Here is a 20,517-nt window from a genome sequence, read left to right on the forward strand (position 1 = left end):
GGGGGGGGTATTGGGAGCAGGCATATGGTTATTTTTGTGCATAGAATCTAATGGACTTTCCTTTGAGCAAGAACATATCGCGGAAATCTAATTAAAGTGGGAAATCCAAAACGAAGAAAAAGAAGCTCTCGAGCCTTTTCTGCTTGGTACGTGTGTACATATTGGGCGACTTTTCTCAAAGGACCCCATTATTTAGAATTTCAATTTTCAATCTTGAAATTAGTTCTTAAGAAAACGTGATTCCCTTGCGAATGATATTTTAGGATTAGACTTTTCAACTCCCATGTGAACGGAGCACCGAGTAAAAATGTAAATATTCTATTGGGAAAAGAACCAAATTCAAATGATGACTCTCGAAAAATCTTAAGAAATAAAAAGTTCACTTGGAAGATGATTAATCAGGTTTCACAAAGCTACGAGCAAACAGCTCTTTTTTCAACAGTCCGCCTCTAGCAATAGTGATCACAAGCTATACGTATAAAGGATCTGTATTTTGTTGATTGATCTACGTACATTTGCTCCTCTGAGTCTTGCCGAGGCCGTCATCATTCTTTACAACTTATTCAGTACACCCACCACTAACAAAGTGAAAGTGCACCATCAAAAACACCGTCAAGCCAAGAAGGTATCATCATTATTAGAGACTTGAGTACCAAGAATGTGGATGAAACCTAAAGTCATTTAGTTCCTTCAAAAATAAGCTTAGAGAACGCATCCTCGGCATCAACAGCATTGGCGAGAGATCCTCTGAAAAGCAGTGAATGAAATATCTGCAGTAATATCAGTAGTATAAATAATTCCAGCGACAAGAAATCGTAAAACGTCAAAAGCACTGCCAGTTTAAAATGAACCACATACAATGAGTCAAGAATTCCATCGAATATTCCAATAAGCACGCAACCTGAGGTTTCTCCGCTTCCAAGTTGCGAGTCTGCAAATTGAGTCCGCAATGGGCCAATCCTATGACACTTCGTTCTGTCGCCTTTTCTACATATTTCATGTTGTTTTCACTCGGAGGTTTTCAGCAAAAAATTCAACAATTGTTCTGAACAGGTCCATAAATCAAGGGGCAAAGCAACAAAAATGTGCTGGGCTATACCATCAAGACCCCCCCAAAAAATAAAAGCCTGTGGAATGGACCTTCCGAAAGGGTGGAAACAACATCGGATCAGTGGCCTTTAAAAAGACCACAGAGGTCGCCGAACACGTACAAATGTGTCTGCTGAAGGTGTTTCTCATGTATCTTTGTTTTAAGCCGGTTTTTGTAAGTCTCAATATGAGCCCGACAAGATTTGGAGCCCAACCGGATTTGAATCTCCTCCCCCGAGTTCTTGGCTCATGATAAATTGGGCGAGCCATAAATCACGAAACTGGAACAAGGATAATACTTAAGGCAGGGATTCACATCCACTACCATGAAAGGAGGAGGCCACTGGGTTTAGTGGGAATTAATTGAACTTGAATGTTGCGGCATCCTACAACTCATGTTCCATATATTTAAGCGTCTTGTCGACGTACAAATTTAATGGCCATGACCTCCAAGAAAGTTACAGTACTTCGCACTGACTGGGATGTTTTTCCATCGTGGAAATATTGGTTCCAAGTAGGATTGGAACTTCAGGATCGTGGCAGGGAAAGAAAATGATCCAAAAGATGAAGGGGGAGGGAAAAGCGAGAAGACAAACGTCATATTGCTCCATCCGGTCTTGAAATTCAATATTCCACCATATCGAAAGAAAGACAGAGACAGACAGAAACACAGAAAAACGAAAGGGGAGGTAGGCCAAAAAGAGCGATTTGAAGGGAAACTGGGGTAAAAGATCTTCCCGTTTCCCAAGTGATCTCTAGGGACGACCACCAGCGAATACGTAGATCTATAGAGTGAGCGAGAGGGTGGTGGTCCAATTTCGTGTCTCTTTTTGCTCTAGCTTTCAGCTTTCAACGGAGATTTCCTTTTGATCTCTGTCCACGAATCCAATATCAGGGGCACTGAATGATAGCGTTCTTCGTTAAGTCACACATTCGTATCTAGTTCGGTAATCGATCCGTTTGTCTCATTAGTCTAATAATACCCACCTTGGTCTTCTTGCTGACAGTTCGGGCGGGCCCCCCTCCATGGCTATTGGATCTCATGGTTCCACCGCCGCCCCCACCACCGTTGCTCTGGTGGATCTCACGGTGTCGAGAGTCGTCATTGTCCGCGTTGATGTTGATCGTGGTTCGATACCCACCATTGACGCTCTTGAGCGGCGAGGATCGCTTAGTGGGACTCGTCACGTTGTACGTGGCTGGATCGAAGTCCTCATCCGAGTCATTATTCGTTCCGGAATGTCCACTGCTGCCGTTGGTGCCCACGGACGAGGTCCGACTCTGCAAATAGAACGAATATCTTCCAGTCATTGAATGAAAGTGTGAGGAATCCTGATGAGGCATGGCCATTGTGCCAGAAGACGAGGCAGTCAGCGGTGGTAGTGGTGGTAGTGGTGATGCTGCTGCTGATGATGATGAGAGTACTGTAATGATGGGGCTTCTATGGAATGATTTGAATGTCAAGTTGAAGGCCGGGGACCGGGTCATTGATCATCTGCCTCAAGAGTACTCGCTCATGGGGGGCAGGGGGGCAGGGGGCCAAGCAAGGAGGGGGGAGCTTGAGTTGTGCCAACAAAAGCCCGACAGGAGGTAGAGCGAGCGAGAGAGAGAGCAAACCAGGAAAACAGCATCTCAATATAGCCTGTCAACATAGGAATCAAATTTCTGACAAGAGGATTGAGTGAAGATGGCCAGGTCTTTGGAAAAGCGAGACCCCAAGTAGCCAGAGACGACTTCAGATGAATCTCTCAAGGCTAACCAACTTTCACCCACATTGAGAACAAGCTCATCTTCGACTGTAAACGCCTATAGCCGTCTCCGAACTTGAGCTTCTTGTCTGGGAGATCAGATCAATAGCATTCCAACAATTCGGGCTGAACCGTTGAAAATCCGTGGAAATCCATCTCAATTACATAGGGGGTTGGTGGACAATCTTCAATGACAACTAGTTCGAAGAGGAAGGTGTAGGAGGTTTGACGTTCAAGCGGGTCAACGAGCAAATCATATGCATGGAGTGGGTGAACTGAGGAGGACCGAGACTGGGCGCCCTTGTCAAAGTCAAAACGAAGGGCACAATCTAGAGCTATCTCGGGATTGTCATCTTTAGAGTGTGTGAGTGTGGCATGGATCCGGATGGAGGGTCGACAGACCGTTGTCGATCAAACACACATTAGAGAGAGGAAATGACTTCTGTTCCAGTGGGATCCGGTTTTCAAAGAAGTGTGGTTGAGTCTAGGGTTCGGGGCTATGCACTCGCGAAAAGTTTGATTGGGCCCACCCCATTGTCAGAACAGAAACTGGAATTCAAAAACCATTCATTCACCAAAGAGCGAGCATTTCTGCATAAGAGAGTTTCATATCATAGGGGTACCACCGTTCCCTGACAATAGGTTCAAGTATCCTGGATCGATGGCAACTGAATGAAGTCTTGAAGATCAGCAGAGCTCTTCATCATCAAGATGGTACTACATCATTGGAACCGCAGTAGGTCGTTTGGGATGTGGGCTTTGCACGCATGGACTTTGGCTAGACGGTGTAGAATGTCGGGGCATGGGATATATTACACTGTAAAATCGTCGCCAAACAAAATGAAGGTCATTCTCTGTTTGGCTCCCTTATCTTCTACACACTAGGATACACAACTCTTGGGTCCAAATAAACCAAAGGGGAAAAAGAGAAAGAGGGAATGAGACAAGTGGAAAAGCACCGAGATTGTGTTCCCATTTTGGACTGGGCAACTCGAAGGAAGGAGAGGCAGGAGTGGAACAAGCAAAAGCCTGAAGGAGTCTTTGGAGACTTTGCTTTACGCTCCTTTGACTCAAGGTCAATGGTTATCTTAGGAACTTTGCCAAATTCATTAGAGTTAAAATGCCACAAGACCCAGACTGGATTATCTCTCCTTCATTTTAGAGAACTCGTAATGCAACAACCGGGCTTGGAATTCCTGGCAGATCTTTCGTCCAAGGAGTTTTTGCATCAAGTTTACTTGTGGGATGAAGACTGTGTTCTCTTGATGTAATGCTGACTCTCTTCCGTATTATCCCATTTCTGGTGGCCGATCAAGTTTTGGTCAGACCGATGAGGAATGACCGATTCAATTTAAACCTAATCAATAGAGCCAGTTTGATTGGCTACCTGAGAAGATTCCAACGAGGTCCTCCAGGAGTCGGATGTACTTACATCCTACACAACCTCTCAATATCAAATGTAGTGTCAAAATTGGACGAGATCGCATGACTCATTGCATACAAGAGGATCAGCGTTCGCTCGAAAATATCATGGCTAAACCTCGAAAAAGAAGTTGCCTCTTGAGCCGAAAAATCGTTTTAAGTTGAATAAAATGCATACGAAAAAAGGTTGAGAAAATGGAAAAATAAAACTTGTGAAAATGCAAAACAAGTAGTAATAATGCAAAAATACTACTAAAAATGGCAAAAAGATCATTTTTAGCCCCTTTTAGCCTCTTTCCTGCATTTTTATCTGTTCTCGTATTTATGACGCTCAATCAATACAAAATTAGAAAATTCAGTTTTCCATCAGGAGGCCTTAATAACAGAACCCTATATAGAATGGGCCCCTAAAGCTCCAATCAATGAAAAAAAACCACATGGAAAGCCTTACGAACAACTGTAGACAATAGAGTTGTCTGAAATGCATTTAGATATCCAATTAGACCGATTTCTTGCAATAAAAGTAATGAAAGATTTCAAATTGGCGTTTTCTTGGGATAACTTCGAACATTTGTTTCAGTGCTTCCAGCAATGAAACGAGTGCAAATGGTCTTTCTTGACCGACTTCTGAGCGATGTTCGCGCTGGCTATTCATAACACGATCCATCTTGCCAGGTTTCTCTCATTCAATTGGGTTTTGGTCAAGATCCATTCATTTCCAATTTCACTCAAGCACCTAATCCCTCCTTACGTACACCTTGAACTCTGTGACTACCATTACCTATCCGGTTGCGAAACACGGAACAATGAAAGCTTTTTACTTAATGAGGCGAGGAATTCTTTGGATGAAGGACTGAGCACTGCTAAATCTTTAAAACTTGATTACGATGGGATTCGCCAAGGAGATGAGTTGAGGAATCCTGAGGTTCATGCGGGATAACCTTTATTTGAGGTCGGTCGTTCGACCTTCCGCCTCGGCCTTTGGGGCCCCTCTTCCACATTGGCTAATGGAAGTTAACCACATATCTAGGCTCGAATTTACTTGCTCAACATTTCCAACTTTCGACTGAAAGAATACTTTACTCAGGGTGGTGACCAAACAAGCGGTCCAGTTTCCAGTTTGGCTTCCTACTTCCTCTTCCTACTCCTCAACTGCCACTTTCTTTCTTTCTCTCTTTCTTTCTTTCGTTCGTTCGTTTCGTTCCTTCTTTCGTTCCCTTTCGTTCTTGGTTTGTCGGGTTGTTTGAACCACCACTCCAAGTGTTAGTAGGGTATAAAACCAAGTCCTTGCTTGCTTACTTGGCCCAAGCAAAATCGCTGGCTTCATCCCTCTCAGGAACCGCAGGAACCATCTAAGGCAGTCGGCAAACCCACATGGTCTCTTTATAGCGGAACATTTCCAGTTGCCATTGGTGGTGCCAAGTGCTGATTTCGGAGGAAGTACGAACTACGACGAACGTTTCTCGACGCCCTGATGGTGGTGTGATATCTCTTCCCCCCTTTGAAGTAATAACACAACCAACACCACCGACATAACACACCACAAAAACGGATCCTGAAAAAAATGAGCGAATGGGAAACGAAGCAACACGACCACGTGGTGGTGGGTGAGAAATTCCAATGTGCCTTGAGAAAAAAAAAAGTTTAAAATGAATTGGAACATTCGGTCCCACATTCACGTACTACCTCTAACGCCACCACCACCAACCACCAACCACTATACTCTACCATAGAAACATGCATGGTGGGTGGGCAAACTTTTCTAGAAACTTTCTTTCCAAATATTCATTGGCAACTCGCCTTCTTCCCTTATTCCTTTGGAGGTGGTTCTCTCACATTGCTCACTTTTTTTTATTTTTCTCATTCAGGAGAGATCCGTGTCCGTCCAGTCACAAGGTTTATGAATACACCTTTTTGACCTCTCAGTAGAAAATGTGACCCAACATTTCACTCGGCACAATGCCATTGTAGGCGTCTCTTCCTTTCGCTCGGTGTCTGAGCCTTTATGACACTCTATATGCAGCTCATGAATGTCTAGGATGGCGACACTAAAACTTTTATGAAACCTTTTCCGCAGCCATGGCCCCAAAGCCAGAGAGGGTGGAGAACAGACTCTACCATTCCAAGAGCTCAAAATGGAGACCAAAAGGTGAGATGAGGAGGGAGGGGAGAGCTCAGAAGAAGAAGAAGAAGAAGAAGAAGAGGACAGGAGAGGAGAGGAAAAATAGCCCATAAGTCCTCATCAACACGCGAGTGAGCCAAGTTGCCGACCGAAACAGTATTGTCGCCCGTAACCAGGTACTCCAGGAACTGGTTCAGATACAGCAGATACAGTATATAGTTAGTATATACTGTTCGTATATGGACTGAAGTGGTGCTCAACCGAAGATTTCAAACCAGATATCGCGGCTCCAGGCATGAATGAATACTCACGGATGTACAGATACCCATTGTTGTTGACCACACCCGAGCAATGTCACTTGTTCATAGTCGCTCGATGCGATGACCGTAATCCGTCCCTCCAGACAGTCCGACCTTCTTCAATGTCACCATTCGATTACGAAGACTCAAGTCAAACGCACCAACGGCTTAGTCACTGATCCAATGTGTGATCCATTCCTGGACTATCTAATGACCATCTTGATTGTTCGATGACGTCTGTTGTCAGAAGGAGGGCCAAACATTTCCCAAGGAAGATCCCGACGTTCTATTTTCCTTCACACACACACTGGTCGCCGGAAGAACTGGGCGACTTCGCTACTCAATGCAAATCTGTTCCATTTTCCCAACAATGGATCTAGTTAGACAGAAAAGCGTGTTGAGCTTGGCCACACTCCATGCTGCTGGTGCCGCCATCCTCATCCAAGTCGACTGAATATACCAGTATTGTTCATACCTGGCTCACGCTAGTCAGGGTAAGGCTGCACAGAGTTCTGGCTGGGCTGGGCGAGGGACAGAGGGAGGGAGAGGGGCCTTGTTTGATTGATATACAATTGCTCTCGCGCGAATAAACGGATCCAGACAAGCTCTTTGTGGTATTGTTCCCCGTTGAATACGGTTTATTGCCCCAATAATTCTCGCGCTCAACGGGAGAAGAATGGTGCCTGCTAGCTAGCACTTCTTTGAGCATTCCGGACGCGTTCAATCAACCTAAATATCGGATTTCTTCGACACACATAAATGAACTGGAAGAGGAGAGGCGGAACTCCGTGGGAGAGTTCGGATGATTGGCAATAAAGCGCGAAGAACTTCCCAATGCAAACTTCATGCATCTTCTCTACGTACACGGATAATTGGGACAAAGTGATGTCGATTGAAATTCATAGGCATATAATAATATGGTTCCATAATATACAGAATATACCCACAATCGAAGTAGAAAGATCGTCTTTCTGCTCGAGTCTTTCCAAGTTTTAAAAATCGAGGTTGACCTCGGTACTTTCGCAGTTTAGCCCGAAGAAAACCATTGTGAATTCGTGCCATCAAGATTAGGCGGGGATTTTCTCCGTGACCATTGGATTTCCCAGCTTTTTGGGCCAGCCACTTTCTTACGATTCTTTTGAAACAATGGAAGCTTTTTATTCGCATTTCCAACTTCCTAGGAAACCCAGGCCCAAGAGTGAACAAAGGACAAAGCCTTTTTGTATCTACAGACACACTATACTTTGTACTTTGACATCCAGAGGCAGGATATAAACAGGCTGAAAGTCAAATTTTCCACTTGCTTACACAATTTTTCATTAGCCTTGCATTTCGTGGCGAAAAGCCAGTATTGGTTTAATTTGGCACATCTGATTATTATATGAGCTGGTTGGCGTCAGTCTATCTCTTGTCTTGAAGACCTTTAAATTTTGCCATATTTGCAAATGAAAGGGTCAGTCAGTTATTCGAACTTTTTGTTCCTGACATTTCCAGAGCGAAACCCTGCAGTCGAGGAGCCTGGCAAACGTCCAACTTGGCCAATCTGGCACCAATATTGGGGCCATTTCCGAAATTCATGCTGAAATGCCGGAATAATTTTCAACAACAGAGACGCTAGACCCAACCCAAGGCACGAATTTCACAAGCGATTACGGCAAACATTGTGCTCAATTGGGAACCCTGGCAGAAAAACCGACGTATGTTATGTTAACGCCAATACCAAACGCATAAAGATCAGTTGAGCTGGCTCTTTATTCGAAAACTGCCTAGATTGCCAAAGTGGTTTTACAATTCCCAAGTTTCCAATCGGAATAATATCAACGCTTTGTGAGGCCAAGGCCGGTCTTTGGGAAGAGCCTAATCATCAATTGTGTGTTTCGGTTTTTTTTTTCAACTTGGAAGATCACTAGTGAGGGCAGGTGAGCATTTCAGTTAATAGGTCTCATTCCTCGTTTCGTAGATAAGCATCAATGGAGCACATTTGGTAGGTGGGTTCGAAAAGGCCTCTAGTACACAACAATTGGATTCCTTTCGCTTCGTCAAACTCTACCTCGATAGCGGTGCAACAACGAGGAGGCGAGAGCAATGTTTTCAAGAGCCCTAAAGATCCTCTGTTTCATGTTTTTTGGCCAGTATCTCAACCATCGCTCGCACTTGTGTTGGTTGTACAGGAGGAGAGTGCCCGAGTGGCAGCATGTTCAAGAGCCTGAGCCAGATGAAGACCAAACGAGAGGCAAGGAGAGAAGAGACAAAAGACCGAGGGGTCATTAGGCGACCCTTGAATGCATCTGGATAAAAAAGGGCTCATGCTTGGCATGTAAAATGATATCTTTGTCAAAAGGAATGGAGCTTTTCTTTTGTATTAGGCCCTGAAGACCCAGCCAATTCCAGTTTGGAGTTGATGGGAGCCGAAGTCAGTCGCACCGCAGTCGGATGGAGAGGCGGAGCGAGTTACTACAGGAAAAATAATCTCATTCACACCCAACCACAATGGAAGAAAAGAGGGAGAGACAGCCAGAGACAGCCAGAGACAGCCAGACATAGCCAGCGAGCCAGGCAACCATCCAACAAGAAGTGTAGACAACCCAAATCCTTTCGTAACCTCAGACACAAGTTCTAATGTGACTTGAGCACAATGGAAGTAAGCATCCTTTCAAGTGAGGGCCACCAGCCACTTCCCACTTCTATTTCTGAATACCCGGCTACTTGAACTCAGTTTTTGGCACTCCAACAACGGCTGTCAAGATACTGTAATACAATTACAGTCAAAGAGAGAGTAATTGACCCTTGGCCCAATATGTGCACAGGTCATGCGGATCGCTGGAAGTCCAACAACCATTCGTGCTGATCCTGCTCCAAAACTTGGGGCCCTTGCACTGGGGAGAGAGAGAGAGAGAGAAGATGCCAGAAGCGTGAAAAAATTTAAACCATTATTACTGCATCCGTTCTAATCCTCCGGCAATTCATTGCCACTCCGAAGAGAATGAATTCCAAAACAGGCCGTGTTTCTTCCCAACTCAGAGCTGTGTGTACAGGCCTGAAATCGCCCAGTCTGCTCAGTGTTCAACCGTGCATAATGAGAGCTGCTTTGGAAATTCTGTTCATTTTCCTCCACAACTTCCTCTTTTCAAGTCAAATAATTCCGGCCACCGACCGTTCTCCGTTCTTGGGTGCATGGTCTATGGCACATCAAGTGGGAAACAATGCCTAATTTGTGTGTTCGACTATGCTTTATCCTTTATGGTAAGTGTGCAGTGGCAAGGCGCTGAATGCGACCATTCGCCCGCTACGAATGCAATGGTTTTGGATGGGCTTTGCATCGCAGCCATGATGCCGAGTGCTTAATCGTTCTTTTGAAATATGCTTCACCGTCGAATTCTCCGGCATTCAAATAAATGAATGACTAAGTAAGTAATGCGACTAAGAAGAAGGCCCATTAACTTGCCCATGGTCCTTTTGTCCTTTTCTTACCAAAAGCTGGTGTTGCTGCCTCTTAGCCGTGGCTTGTTCACGAGCTGCGGTCATTCGATCTCGCCGGACCCGTTCCCTTTCCCGCATCCGTTCCCGTTCCTCGACCCGCTCCTCTTCACGGCGTTTGTCCTCCGCGAGCTTTCGGTCTCGTTCTCGATTTGCCTCCTGCCGCTGAAGTTCTCGTTCCACCTGAAAAATTACATTCCGGTTGTAATTGCAAAAGTAAATCGATCATACAGGTTGAAGAAGTCAGTCATCAAACCAGGGCCTGGATTACAATGAGATAGAAATAAAGGTAATTATCTCGCTGGGATTGACTCGAACATCAACACGCCCAAAGGTTGAACGAGATACAGATTATCAAATCCGCCGTCCTATCGTTAATTTAGGGTTAGCGAAGGCTAAAAATTTCATAATTGGATTTTAAAGTTAGTTTCGTTCTATATTTGGTGCATGCTTTTCAGGATTGTTTAAAAGTTAACATTAAGTCAATAACTATAGTTTTTGGGTTATTAGATGAAAGCTGACGATGCCCACCAATACACACGAAGTACCTTCTGTTTATTTTCCGTAGGTTTGACGGGTTGGGCTGGTCCGGATGATTGCTTAACTCTGAAGGATCTCTGGCTAGGGTTCCTCTGAAAATTGGGGGGTTTGGCGGGTCCAATCGATTCCATCTTGGCCGCAGCCTTGACAAAGAAAGATTAGGCATGGCCGTCAAGAATTTCAAATCACGCTTTTTGCATTCTGGTCAATCTGCTTTTGCCATCAAAGTCAATCTCCTCGAAGTTGAGAGATAGGTACCACAGTTGTCGCTAGACGTAAATCCGATATCAAATGAACACATATTTCCATTCAGACAGGAAACCCTAGCTGGGCTCTTCGTAGCCTTACTACATAATATATTGTACGGCATGTTCTGCGTATGGTTTGTGTGTGTGTGTGTGTGCAGTACATATACCATCCATCTTGAGACGTTGGGTAGTCCTTTCATTAAGCAAGAAAGTGAGAAAAAGAATTGAAAAGAAAAATTATCCTCCTGTCAGAATGACGAATGAACCATTGAATTGTGCCTTTCGACTGGATCCTGCCTACATAGTGGAGCTCCTTTTGGTCACTTGACTTGAGACGAGTGAAGATTTCTTTGCCGAAATGAAGAACTCTTTCTCATGAAACGTCAGGGCGTTTGTGGAAACACTGCATATCCGCGGAATTGCAAATCTGGATGCAAAAAAAACTTTCCATTATTCTTTCATCAACACTCAAATTGACAAGCTCGGAAAATTGAGTTTGCAACGTTCGGACGGATCCCTGAAAGCAAACTAGATCTACGTACGTACACTACGTGGATTATGAGCGGGTTGATCTTCAAACTTCCCGCCCTAATAAAGATCGCCCCAGGCGGAAACCGAGAGTCAACAAACTGCCATTAAAGCCGGCTAATACGAGAGATTCTTTGTGATAAGAAACTGGTATCGAGGAAGTCCTAAGTAGTGGCCCTGAGTTGAGCTCAGCTCCACGTCCAGGTTGCCAGGTTGGAGACGAAAAACGGCTCAGATTTCCACTCCTCTACTAGCTTACCAGTGATGTTTAGCAGTGAGGAAGCTTCCTCTTTTTTCCACGAGAAGAGGAAGAGGAAGAAGAGAAAGGGGACTTTTGAAAACGGTCGAGAAACTTGAAGGTCTTCCCTTAGCCTTGGGTGGTCCAGCCCGGTAACATCAAACTTTTTTGAATATCAGACGACAGAAGGAGTGTTCTTGAGCAATTTATTCAAGAATGGTCTCTACTGGCAGAGAGTCAAAAGGATGTAGTAGACCTTAAGCACGTATCAGCTCTTGGCTGAATCAGAAGAACAAGAAGAATAAGAAGAATAAGAAGCCCTGAAGAGAAACGTCCAATAGATCTCGTGAGAAACGTCCAATAGATCTCATGAGAAACGTCCAATGGATCTCGTGAGAAGGAGAAAAAGAGAGAAGGTGGGCGATGGGGAAAGGCCCGTTGCATTTCGGGATCAATTTCACCATCAATGGCAAAGCATTCCGTGAATCGCAGTTCCAGCTCACCACTTTTAGATGTTTTGGGGAGATCGCATTTTAGATGTTTTGGGGAGATCGCAGTCTTCCATGCAACACTGTGGTCGACGATTAGATAAGTGGAATGAATAATTCTCGAACCCTCGTACGAGCCCTAGCGTACCACTCTGCTGACTGATCCTGGGGAAAAATTCAATGGAATGACAATGGATATTTCTAGGCCGGTGTAAACTCCTCAAATTGTTCCTGCATTCCTACCAAGACACTCCGAACAACTTCTAAGGGCAGCCGAGATTTTTTCGAAAGTGTTTTCTCGGCCAGTCGTGGCCGACATCATTCAAAGCAAAATCCCGATTTCTTCATTTGTTCTTTGTCTTGGAGAGAAAATGAGAAGACAAACCCCCTGGAAGACGCCCACGGCGGGACAAGAATTTGGTCTTATTAATGATCACTTGGCATTGACTGTGATTCTGGGAGATGGTTCAAGCTAGTTCTCATGCAGTTTTGTCCCACATGTGGTCCACTCGAGCTCGAGAGATGAGACGATGAGGGGAAAATTCGATAAGAGACGGCTAGAATTTAATGCCTGGCAAAGAGAATGGTTCTTTCGCTTCGCTTCGGGGTATTCTGGAACTTCTTCCCAACCTTCAATTACATTAATTTGAAGAGAGAATATACTGTAGCGCTCAAGCAACCCAGCCTTACACCAACGGGAGTTGTTGAATGCTAATGTGATTGAATCTAACCCGGAAGAGCGCATATCAAGTATCTTTCATGTTGATTTGTCCTCGGGTTTTGCATTAGACAGCCTTCAGACCGTGTATTCAGAAGGCTAATTCAATTTTAAAAAGATCCCCTACCTCCTCTCCCTATCTTGGCCTCTTGCTCAAGCAAAAGGCCAAGAGGCCAAGAAGGCAAGAGGGCCAGAGGGCCAGAGGGCCAGAGGACAGGATGATGGCTCACCTTTGTCTTTTCCTGCTTCATGGTCTCCAATTCTTTCTGCTGTCTCTTGATCCGTTCGAGTAATTCCTGTTCTCGTCTGCGCATCTCGACTTGCATCCGGCGTTTCTCCTCCTCGCGTTCCTTGGCGATTCGCCTCTCCACCTCTGTCCGTTCTTGATGGGCCAAGTAAGCAGAGTGATCCGGAGGAGCTTCCGACCGTGAGAGGCTGGATCTACGTCTCTGCATAGATTTGCTCCTGGGCACGGTCGGAGAGAGACTCGGCGATCGACTCGTCGGCTCCGGACTCCGACTTTTTCTGGAATTCCAAGAAGAAAAACATGGGTGGATGGATGTTCGTTCATTCATGGCTGATTCACTTCCAAGAGTGAGTCAGCAGCTGTCCATTGGATTGAATGGAAGCGAAAAGATGTCAAAGGTTCAGACTCCTCTTTTCCATGTGGCCTTTGATATCTGAAGGTCATCGAAAGTTATTTGCATAAAATATTGATGAGGACCGATTCCAGTAGGAACATTCAAGACGATCTATTTTTCCAAAACAACGTTTCCTTAGCTCTTTAGACTACCTAGGAGAAACTTGGGAAACTAACCAGAAAATACAGGTTTGAAGATTCTCTGCCCAAGCGTTAAATGTAACAAAATGGGAGTTAAGTTACGATCAGACCTTTTTTAATGGTACTGTCATTTCATCTATTACCTGAACGTCCGAGTATCGATTCGTGGTCGGGATGTGGATCTCCGATCGCCGCCATACTCAACATTGTCCTCTGTGGAAGATGAGGCTAGGACTCCATTGTAGCCTGCCGTCCCATTTAAACCCAATTGATGAGCACTCTTACTGGTGTGTAGCACGGTGAAGGCCGGAGGGTCCGATTTTTCGGAGGATTGCGACGAATAGGAGTTGTGTTCAAAAGAGGCACGTCCTGCTGGACTTGGTTCTCGAAGGCGATTCGGCCTGGCCATCCTGCCCCGCGGGGTAGAATTGGTAGGTGGGAGATTTTTGATATACTCCCTAGTATAGGATGTCTTTTTAGGCTCGATCTCATCATAGTCATCCTCATAGCCTGTCTGTGACCGTTGCATCCGCCCCCGGGCACCATAGGTGCCATAAGTGCCCATGCCTCCCCGAGACGGGGGTCGACTGGTTGAGCCATAGCTATCCTCGCCCGAGGATTGACTCAATTGGTGATGGCTCCTAGTTCGAGCCATGGAAGCGCTCGAGTATCCGGATGAGTTGGAGGCCGCATATCGCGCCCGGTCCAAGCTCACTCCTCGGTTCTGGCTACTGCTTCTCCGAGGTCCGTAATTCCCGGAGTACTTATTCGACTTGACATTGAGTGCCGCATTGCTGTTCCGCTTGTACAGCGCACCGTTGACCGGCTTCAATGGGTAGCTCTTGTCCCAGCCCACCGGGCTTCCGTTCGTCCCATTGGTGGTGTTGATCTCATTCTTCCGTCGGTCTTCGAACATTTGGCGGACCCGTCCGGGTCTTTGGCCCACGCTAGGTGTGATTGAATTGGCACTGTTGTTTGATGACAGTGAATTGGCCGAATGCGAGGCAATTGAATCCCGTCCATTAAAGTTGTTGATCCGCCTCACTGTTTCCTCTTGCCTTTGCTCCAATAAATGGATGAGCTTCTCCTCCTTCTGTGCTAATTGTTGGGCTTGGAATCTTGCCTGAAATAGAGACATGAAAGGCGTCTTGAGAGTGGATGGGCATGGGTAGAGGGCCCTCCTCCTCCTCCTCCTCCTCCTCCTCCTCCTCCTCTGTCAAGAAGGCGAGCTCATACTAACGGACAATTCTAGAAGCAATCCTTTATCTGGAATGGGAGCACTAAGAGAGAAATGCATCGTTCTTTGAAGCATGTAGCTAGCAAGCTAGCCGTAGCCAGCCACCACCGCTTCAGATCCTTTCATGATTGCCCTTGGAGCCATAACTAATTAATTTGGATCTGCTATACCGCGGTGCTCGTCTTCATAAATGGCCTTCAAGACACATTACGGTACAGCCGTGGAGAAGAAACCATTGGGGCCTTTGGCCAAGGTACGAGTGCAGTAAGAGCGTTCTATTCACTGTACTCACATCATTCTTGGTCAAGTCCGAAGATTTGGTTCGATGGGTTGGTTTTCCTAAGACGTCCAAACTGGCCATAGGATCAGGTATACGTATACCATACAATGGTGGTGTCTCTTTCACAGACTCAAACTCAACTGCTAAGAGTTGTTCATTGATTGTTTCCCATGTGCCAAAATGATGTCAATTCCAACTGGTTCTGACTACGACGTATTCACCGCTTGATACCCCCCGTCCCCTATTTCGCTGTCTGTAGTGACTTTCCTCCAAGCTGGAAAGTTAGGTATAATTCTTAGCCAATGCACATGTCATGAAACAGAAGTTCAGCTGGTGTGGGAAAACGCTCGAATCCTCGTCGAACGCCAATATTTGTTTCAAAATACCAGTTAACCAATCTGGGAAAGGCTATTGACTAAGATTTCTGTGGATTCACTCGCCAAACTCGATGACCTTCAAAGGCTTTTGATTTAGGCCTTTCCGACCACTGGGAGAGAGGTTTCCTTTCAAGTACTATGGAAGTTTTTCCCGCTAATGATAACAGATATCCAGATATCTCGTTGAGGCTCAGGTAGATCAAAACACTCCACTCCAAGCGAGGGGTACTTTAAATAATGCCGAGTACTTGCAAGCTGCCAATGGAACACCACCAAAAGCGCTAGAACGAATGAATTGAGAGATCCATCCATGTGAAGTTCAATGTCTCCCATTTCATAGATACGCGTGCCTACTCTATACGTAGCTCGTATGTACGGAATATACCTGGGAGTGGCATGCATGCACCCACTGGGTGGTCCGAGAAGACTCGAGGAACAAGTTGCCGTTTCAGCGTTCAGGCCAATGGGAAATGGACTTGATCGAGAAGGCCACTTCTGATTCATTCACTGGAACACCCCGTGAAGGAAGTGGCTGCTCGAACTTTCGGCAAGAGGCGAGCTCTTCTGATTCGTTGACATTCCATACATTATTCATGCATCGGCCGACTATTGATTGGGTGGGTAGAGTAGTAGGCCTAGTCTGCAGTGGGATCGCATTAGGAAATCTCTGACCGGTCTTGAATAAGCGGGCATTTTTTTGATGCGCCCTTTAGTCTGCACGCTACTAGGTCCCTCCTTGATAACTGGCCGTTAGTGGCTTTGTTGCCAGTGTGATCTTTTTGGGTCTATTTATTATCGACAGAGAAATGTAGACCACGAGCCATTCTTTTTGTCATCAACCAATAATTTGTCTGACCTGGAAACCAATTACCCATAATTATGTATGTCATGGTGCCCCCAAATATGGTATGTCACGACACTATTGCTGATGGATTGTGTCGGCGACGGATCTTCCGGCTATTATGCAGTGGAATTAAGGTCGGATCCTCGCTTTCTCGCTTACTCTCTCTCCCTCTATCTGATGGAATCTTCAGATCTCATACTGAGAGACCTTTGCACCAGTGTTCGAATAATGAGTCCATTTGCATTTAAACCAATGGCATCATCTCTAAGGTGGAGTGCTTTGAACCTGAAATTAATATCCATTTTTGCCTCATAGTAATGTGCCAGAGTGCCAGAGAGGGGGAAACAAAACCAGGGTCTCAAATGCAAACTGTTAACAGATTATTTTACGACCCCCGTTTTACTCTCAAGTTTATGGAAGAAATCACGACCTTTTGAAATTGAAGAAACCCTCAGCCTTTCCAAGGACTTTGGTTTAGAATATCTGAAGCTAAATCAATGCATGCCGTTCCCCAAGTGGAACGAGTGAGAATTCAAGTGAGCAGCTAGAGCAATAAAGTTCAGAAACTCCTCGGCAAACGCATCTAAATCCCCATTTCAGGATGACATTACCTTGGGAGGCCCCCCTAACAAATGCGGCGCGTGCCCTTGATCAAGTGCAGTATTCAACTTGAGCCTTTTATTGAAATGAGTTGTCATCCATTGCCTGGAATATTTCAAGGTTCTAAATTAGATTCAACACTACGCACACCGATTTCGCCAAGCCAAGGGAGCTTCTTCACGAAGGGCAAAGTCAGATCTCATTTAATATGGGCCTTCAAATCTAAAGTCAGAATGATAAGTTCGGGCATCAGGCATAGTTATCCAGAACGAGGGAAGTTTGATGGTGGCTCCTGGTCTGTGACAAAGAACATTGCCTTTTATGCATGAATGCATACCAAAAGGAAGGTGTGGTGAGGATCTGAGATCCCACTAAAAAGATCCGTTGGCGGACCAGATGCATCTTAAAAGTTATGCCCATCCTGGATCATGTGGGATCAATTTGTCAATTGCCATTCAAGATAAGTTTGGATCTGAATTGATACCCCCTCGTCCTGTTTTTTGCCATTCCAACATTTATCTAGGGCATGGTAGACAGTATTAGACATTTTTGAGTCAACGTAGAAACATGGTAATGAGAGGTCCAACTTGTTTATCTGATACCGAGTAAATGGCTCTAATCTGGATTCAACCCATCATTCAGTCGAATTTCCGATAGGAATTGATTGCTTTGGATAGAAGTGTTTATCTTATCATTGGCCCACTCTGAATGAAATGAAACGAAAGAGGGTGCGAAACGAAAGTTGCGTGATAAATAGTTGTGTTTGTTACGGTTCTCCAAAATCTCAAAACGTTTTTCTTCCGCACCACTTTTCCAATCAACGAAACCTCCTGTTTGGTCGGCTTGAAGGAAATTGTAACACTTATGTTATCCAAAATAGGCTCGTTCCCTAAATTCAACGTAAGGCCAGACAAAATTGTGGGTTGAATGCGTGACCAAAACTGGAAGAGTTCATTTCGGGGTCCTCTTATTCATTCCCCCTTACGTTTGATCAAGTGAACCAAACAGGAATGGTTTTGATCAGCTCCAATTGCCAGGTGTTACCTCAAGTCAAGCAAATGACTGTCTACAATCTACATTAAACACATTGTTGTTACACATGAGCACGTTATTTTCGTGCCGTTGTTCGCGTTCACAATAATCATACTGTTCTACTACTCTTTTGTGTGGAGGGAACGATGATGCTGGCTGGCTGTTCGTTCGTTAGTTCGTTCGTTCCTCTATCTTTTTCTTCAATGGATGATGGTGAGTAATGGAATGACATCTTTTGAAGAAGAGTCTGATTGAGACAGTGTTCAGTAATGAAAGTGTCCGTAGCCCGCTGCTTAAGTGGATGAGGTTTCTAGTTCTAATGCAGCACGAGCGCTTACTCTGTAATTGGAGTGCATTAGTTGAGGTTTGGCAATTTTTTGCAATTGTTACGCAACTCAAACTTGTTATTCAATGGTTGTCTTAATTTCAAAGACATTGAATTGAAATGTCGCTACGCTTCGTTCTTTGTTCCCTAAATGGGAAGTGGGAATGCACCGCTTCATCAGTTCTGCCAGGAATGTGCCTGACTAAACAATAACCATAATCGAATTCTGAGAAGTATTTCAGAAGAGATGCGCCAGTTTTTTTTGAGAGTGAAATGGATCGTGACCAAAGGAGGCGAGATCTTGAGAGTCAGTTTTCTGCTTTTAAGGCACTTCCAGGGTGGTAATCGAGTCTTGTAAAGGCGAAGATCATCATGACTCATGGCAGAGTTTCGCCAGATTTGGGTGACAGAGATTCCTTTCAAGGAAGAAGTCATCAAGCCCAGATCAGAAACTCCAGATCAATGACGATCCCTTATTTGAAATTGGAGAAACTTTTTAGGGCCAAAACTGGTTTGCAGGCAACCATATGCGCTCTGTTTTTGCTCTCGGAAATGGGAATTGTGAAGTAAATGCAAATCAATCTGTCTCCTATTGAATTTGATTGAATAAGATGGCACTCGAATTTAAATAGCTGTTAGCCCAACACACTTAATTAAGATGCTGGATGAATTAGTTTCGACGCAAAGTATACTTTGATGTCAATTGTCTGGTCATTGTTGTCCTTGAAACAACAAAGCAATGAATCAATACTCTTGCTCCCATGATCCCATTCCAGAGTTGATGAAAAGCAAATGACGTGCAAAGTGACCTTACCTGAACTAATGCTAATCTTGATACGCCCGATTGGGCGCGACTTTGTGGCACAGATGTATTCATCATAATTGGCAGTGGAGTGTTGTGATCTGGTTCTTTCTTGGTGCTCCTAATATGGTCTCAGTTTCAAATGCACTTGAGCAATCGAGTTGCTTGGCACATCACTTGATGACTCATCCGAAAAAAAACAGAGAAGTGTACACCTTGGCCACCGTATTTCGACTGAGGGAGTCTCACAAGGGGCAATCCTCAACCAACCCTTACGCCTCATTCGCCAGAATCTCGGAGCACTTGCCTAGAAGAAATGTTGACAAAGAAACACGGTGGTGAGTTCAATGTGTAAGTGTCCCTTCGGTATTGATCACTTCTGACTCCTACAACATGAGAGTAGGCTCTGAAGCATCGAGTTTGGTCAGAGCTCGACGACAACTGAGCGGTTCACCGGCAAAACCCAGAGATTAATTTTGGTTATATGCGAGTGGGTGGCTTTGAACCCTGGACCCACTACACGTCCATGCAGTATACACGCGCGTAGAGCCCCATGTAGAGCATGTACCCTACTATACACATCTTGTGGAGGAGTCAAAGATATTTCTTTTAAATACATACACTAGGAGTGTGTGATGATGAATTGTAGGCGTTGTTGGTGGTGGCGAAGTAGTGCTGTGTGATGCTACAAAGTATTGCATCCCAGGGATGTTCTTGCTTCGTTTATTGAACAAACCTTCGCTGGTTATCAAATGAGGAGTTCGTCCAGTGCCTCTTTGACATCCAACCTGATTTGCCGATGGCAGGACAGCATGGCTTAGCTTGTGAGTCATCCCATGTTGATTGTGGCGTGGGTTGCTGAGGGCTCCGTGTATAAATAAATCAAGTCTAGACTTCCATTAGTTCGTCCCTTACCTTGGATTATCAGATGCTCAGCCAGGCTTTTAAGCTTGAATGTAAATCTAAATTGTGTTTGATCTCAAACGTTCCCAGTGATTGAAATGATATGATTGGACTTCACTTAAGAGGACTGGGAAGGGTTTTATGGTCCAACAAATTGGCCTGACTTGAATTATGCATGAGTGAGATAGCTTGACAAAGCCCTTGCTCGCTGATAGCTACATAACTTTTTAATTTTTCGGATGATGTAGATTTCCCTTTTACTGTAGAACTCTTTTCAAACTCATCCCACGATTCGATGACATAGCTCGGTATTATTGTCATTTGAAGGTGTTTATCGAAAGCTTAATAATAGTCCCAAGGAAAAAGGGTTGTGATAACTAGTGAATATCTTCAGTTCATCCATGCGTTGGCACATTACA

The 20,517-nt window shown here is 44.8% G+C and overlaps 1 protein-coding gene across 4 annotated transcripts in view; it reads right to left on the minus strand.

Annotated features, from left to right (window-relative positions):
- Positions 1-20,517, minus strand: part of LOC131890915 (ensconsin-like) — a 45,550-nt gene that overhangs the window by 9,839 nt on the left and 15,194 nt on the right. Inside the window, exons 1-6 of one of the 4 annotated variants that reach the window (XM_059240363.1) lie at positions 15,228-15,751; positions 13,842-14,821; positions 13,148-13,442; positions 10,706-10,840; positions 10,152-10,340; positions 2,077-2,370 (exon numbers count right to left, since the gene is read on the minus strand). In XM_059240363.1, coding sequence (XP_059096346.1) covers positions 2,077-2,370; positions 10,152-10,340; positions 10,706-10,840; positions 13,148-13,442; positions 13,842-14,821; positions 15,228-15,296 — 1,962 coding nt within the window. In that variant the 5' untranslated portion in view covers positions 15,297-15,751. Of the gene's footprint in view, positions 1-2,076; positions 2,371-10,151; positions 10,341-10,705; positions 10,841-13,147; positions 13,443-13,841; positions 14,822-15,227; positions 15,752-19,207; positions 19,601-20,517 lie in introns of those variants that run through there. The other 3 variants (XM_059240364.1, XM_059240366.1, XM_059240367.1) reach the window with 3 other exon arrangements.

This window comes from Tigriopus californicus, chromosome 11, assembly GCF_007210705.1.
Source record: "Tigriopus californicus strain San Diego chromosome 11, Tcal_SD_v2.1, whole genome shotgun sequence".
NCBI lineage: Eukaryota > Metazoa > Arthropoda > Copepoda > Harpacticoida > Harpacticidae > Tigriopus > Tigriopus californicus.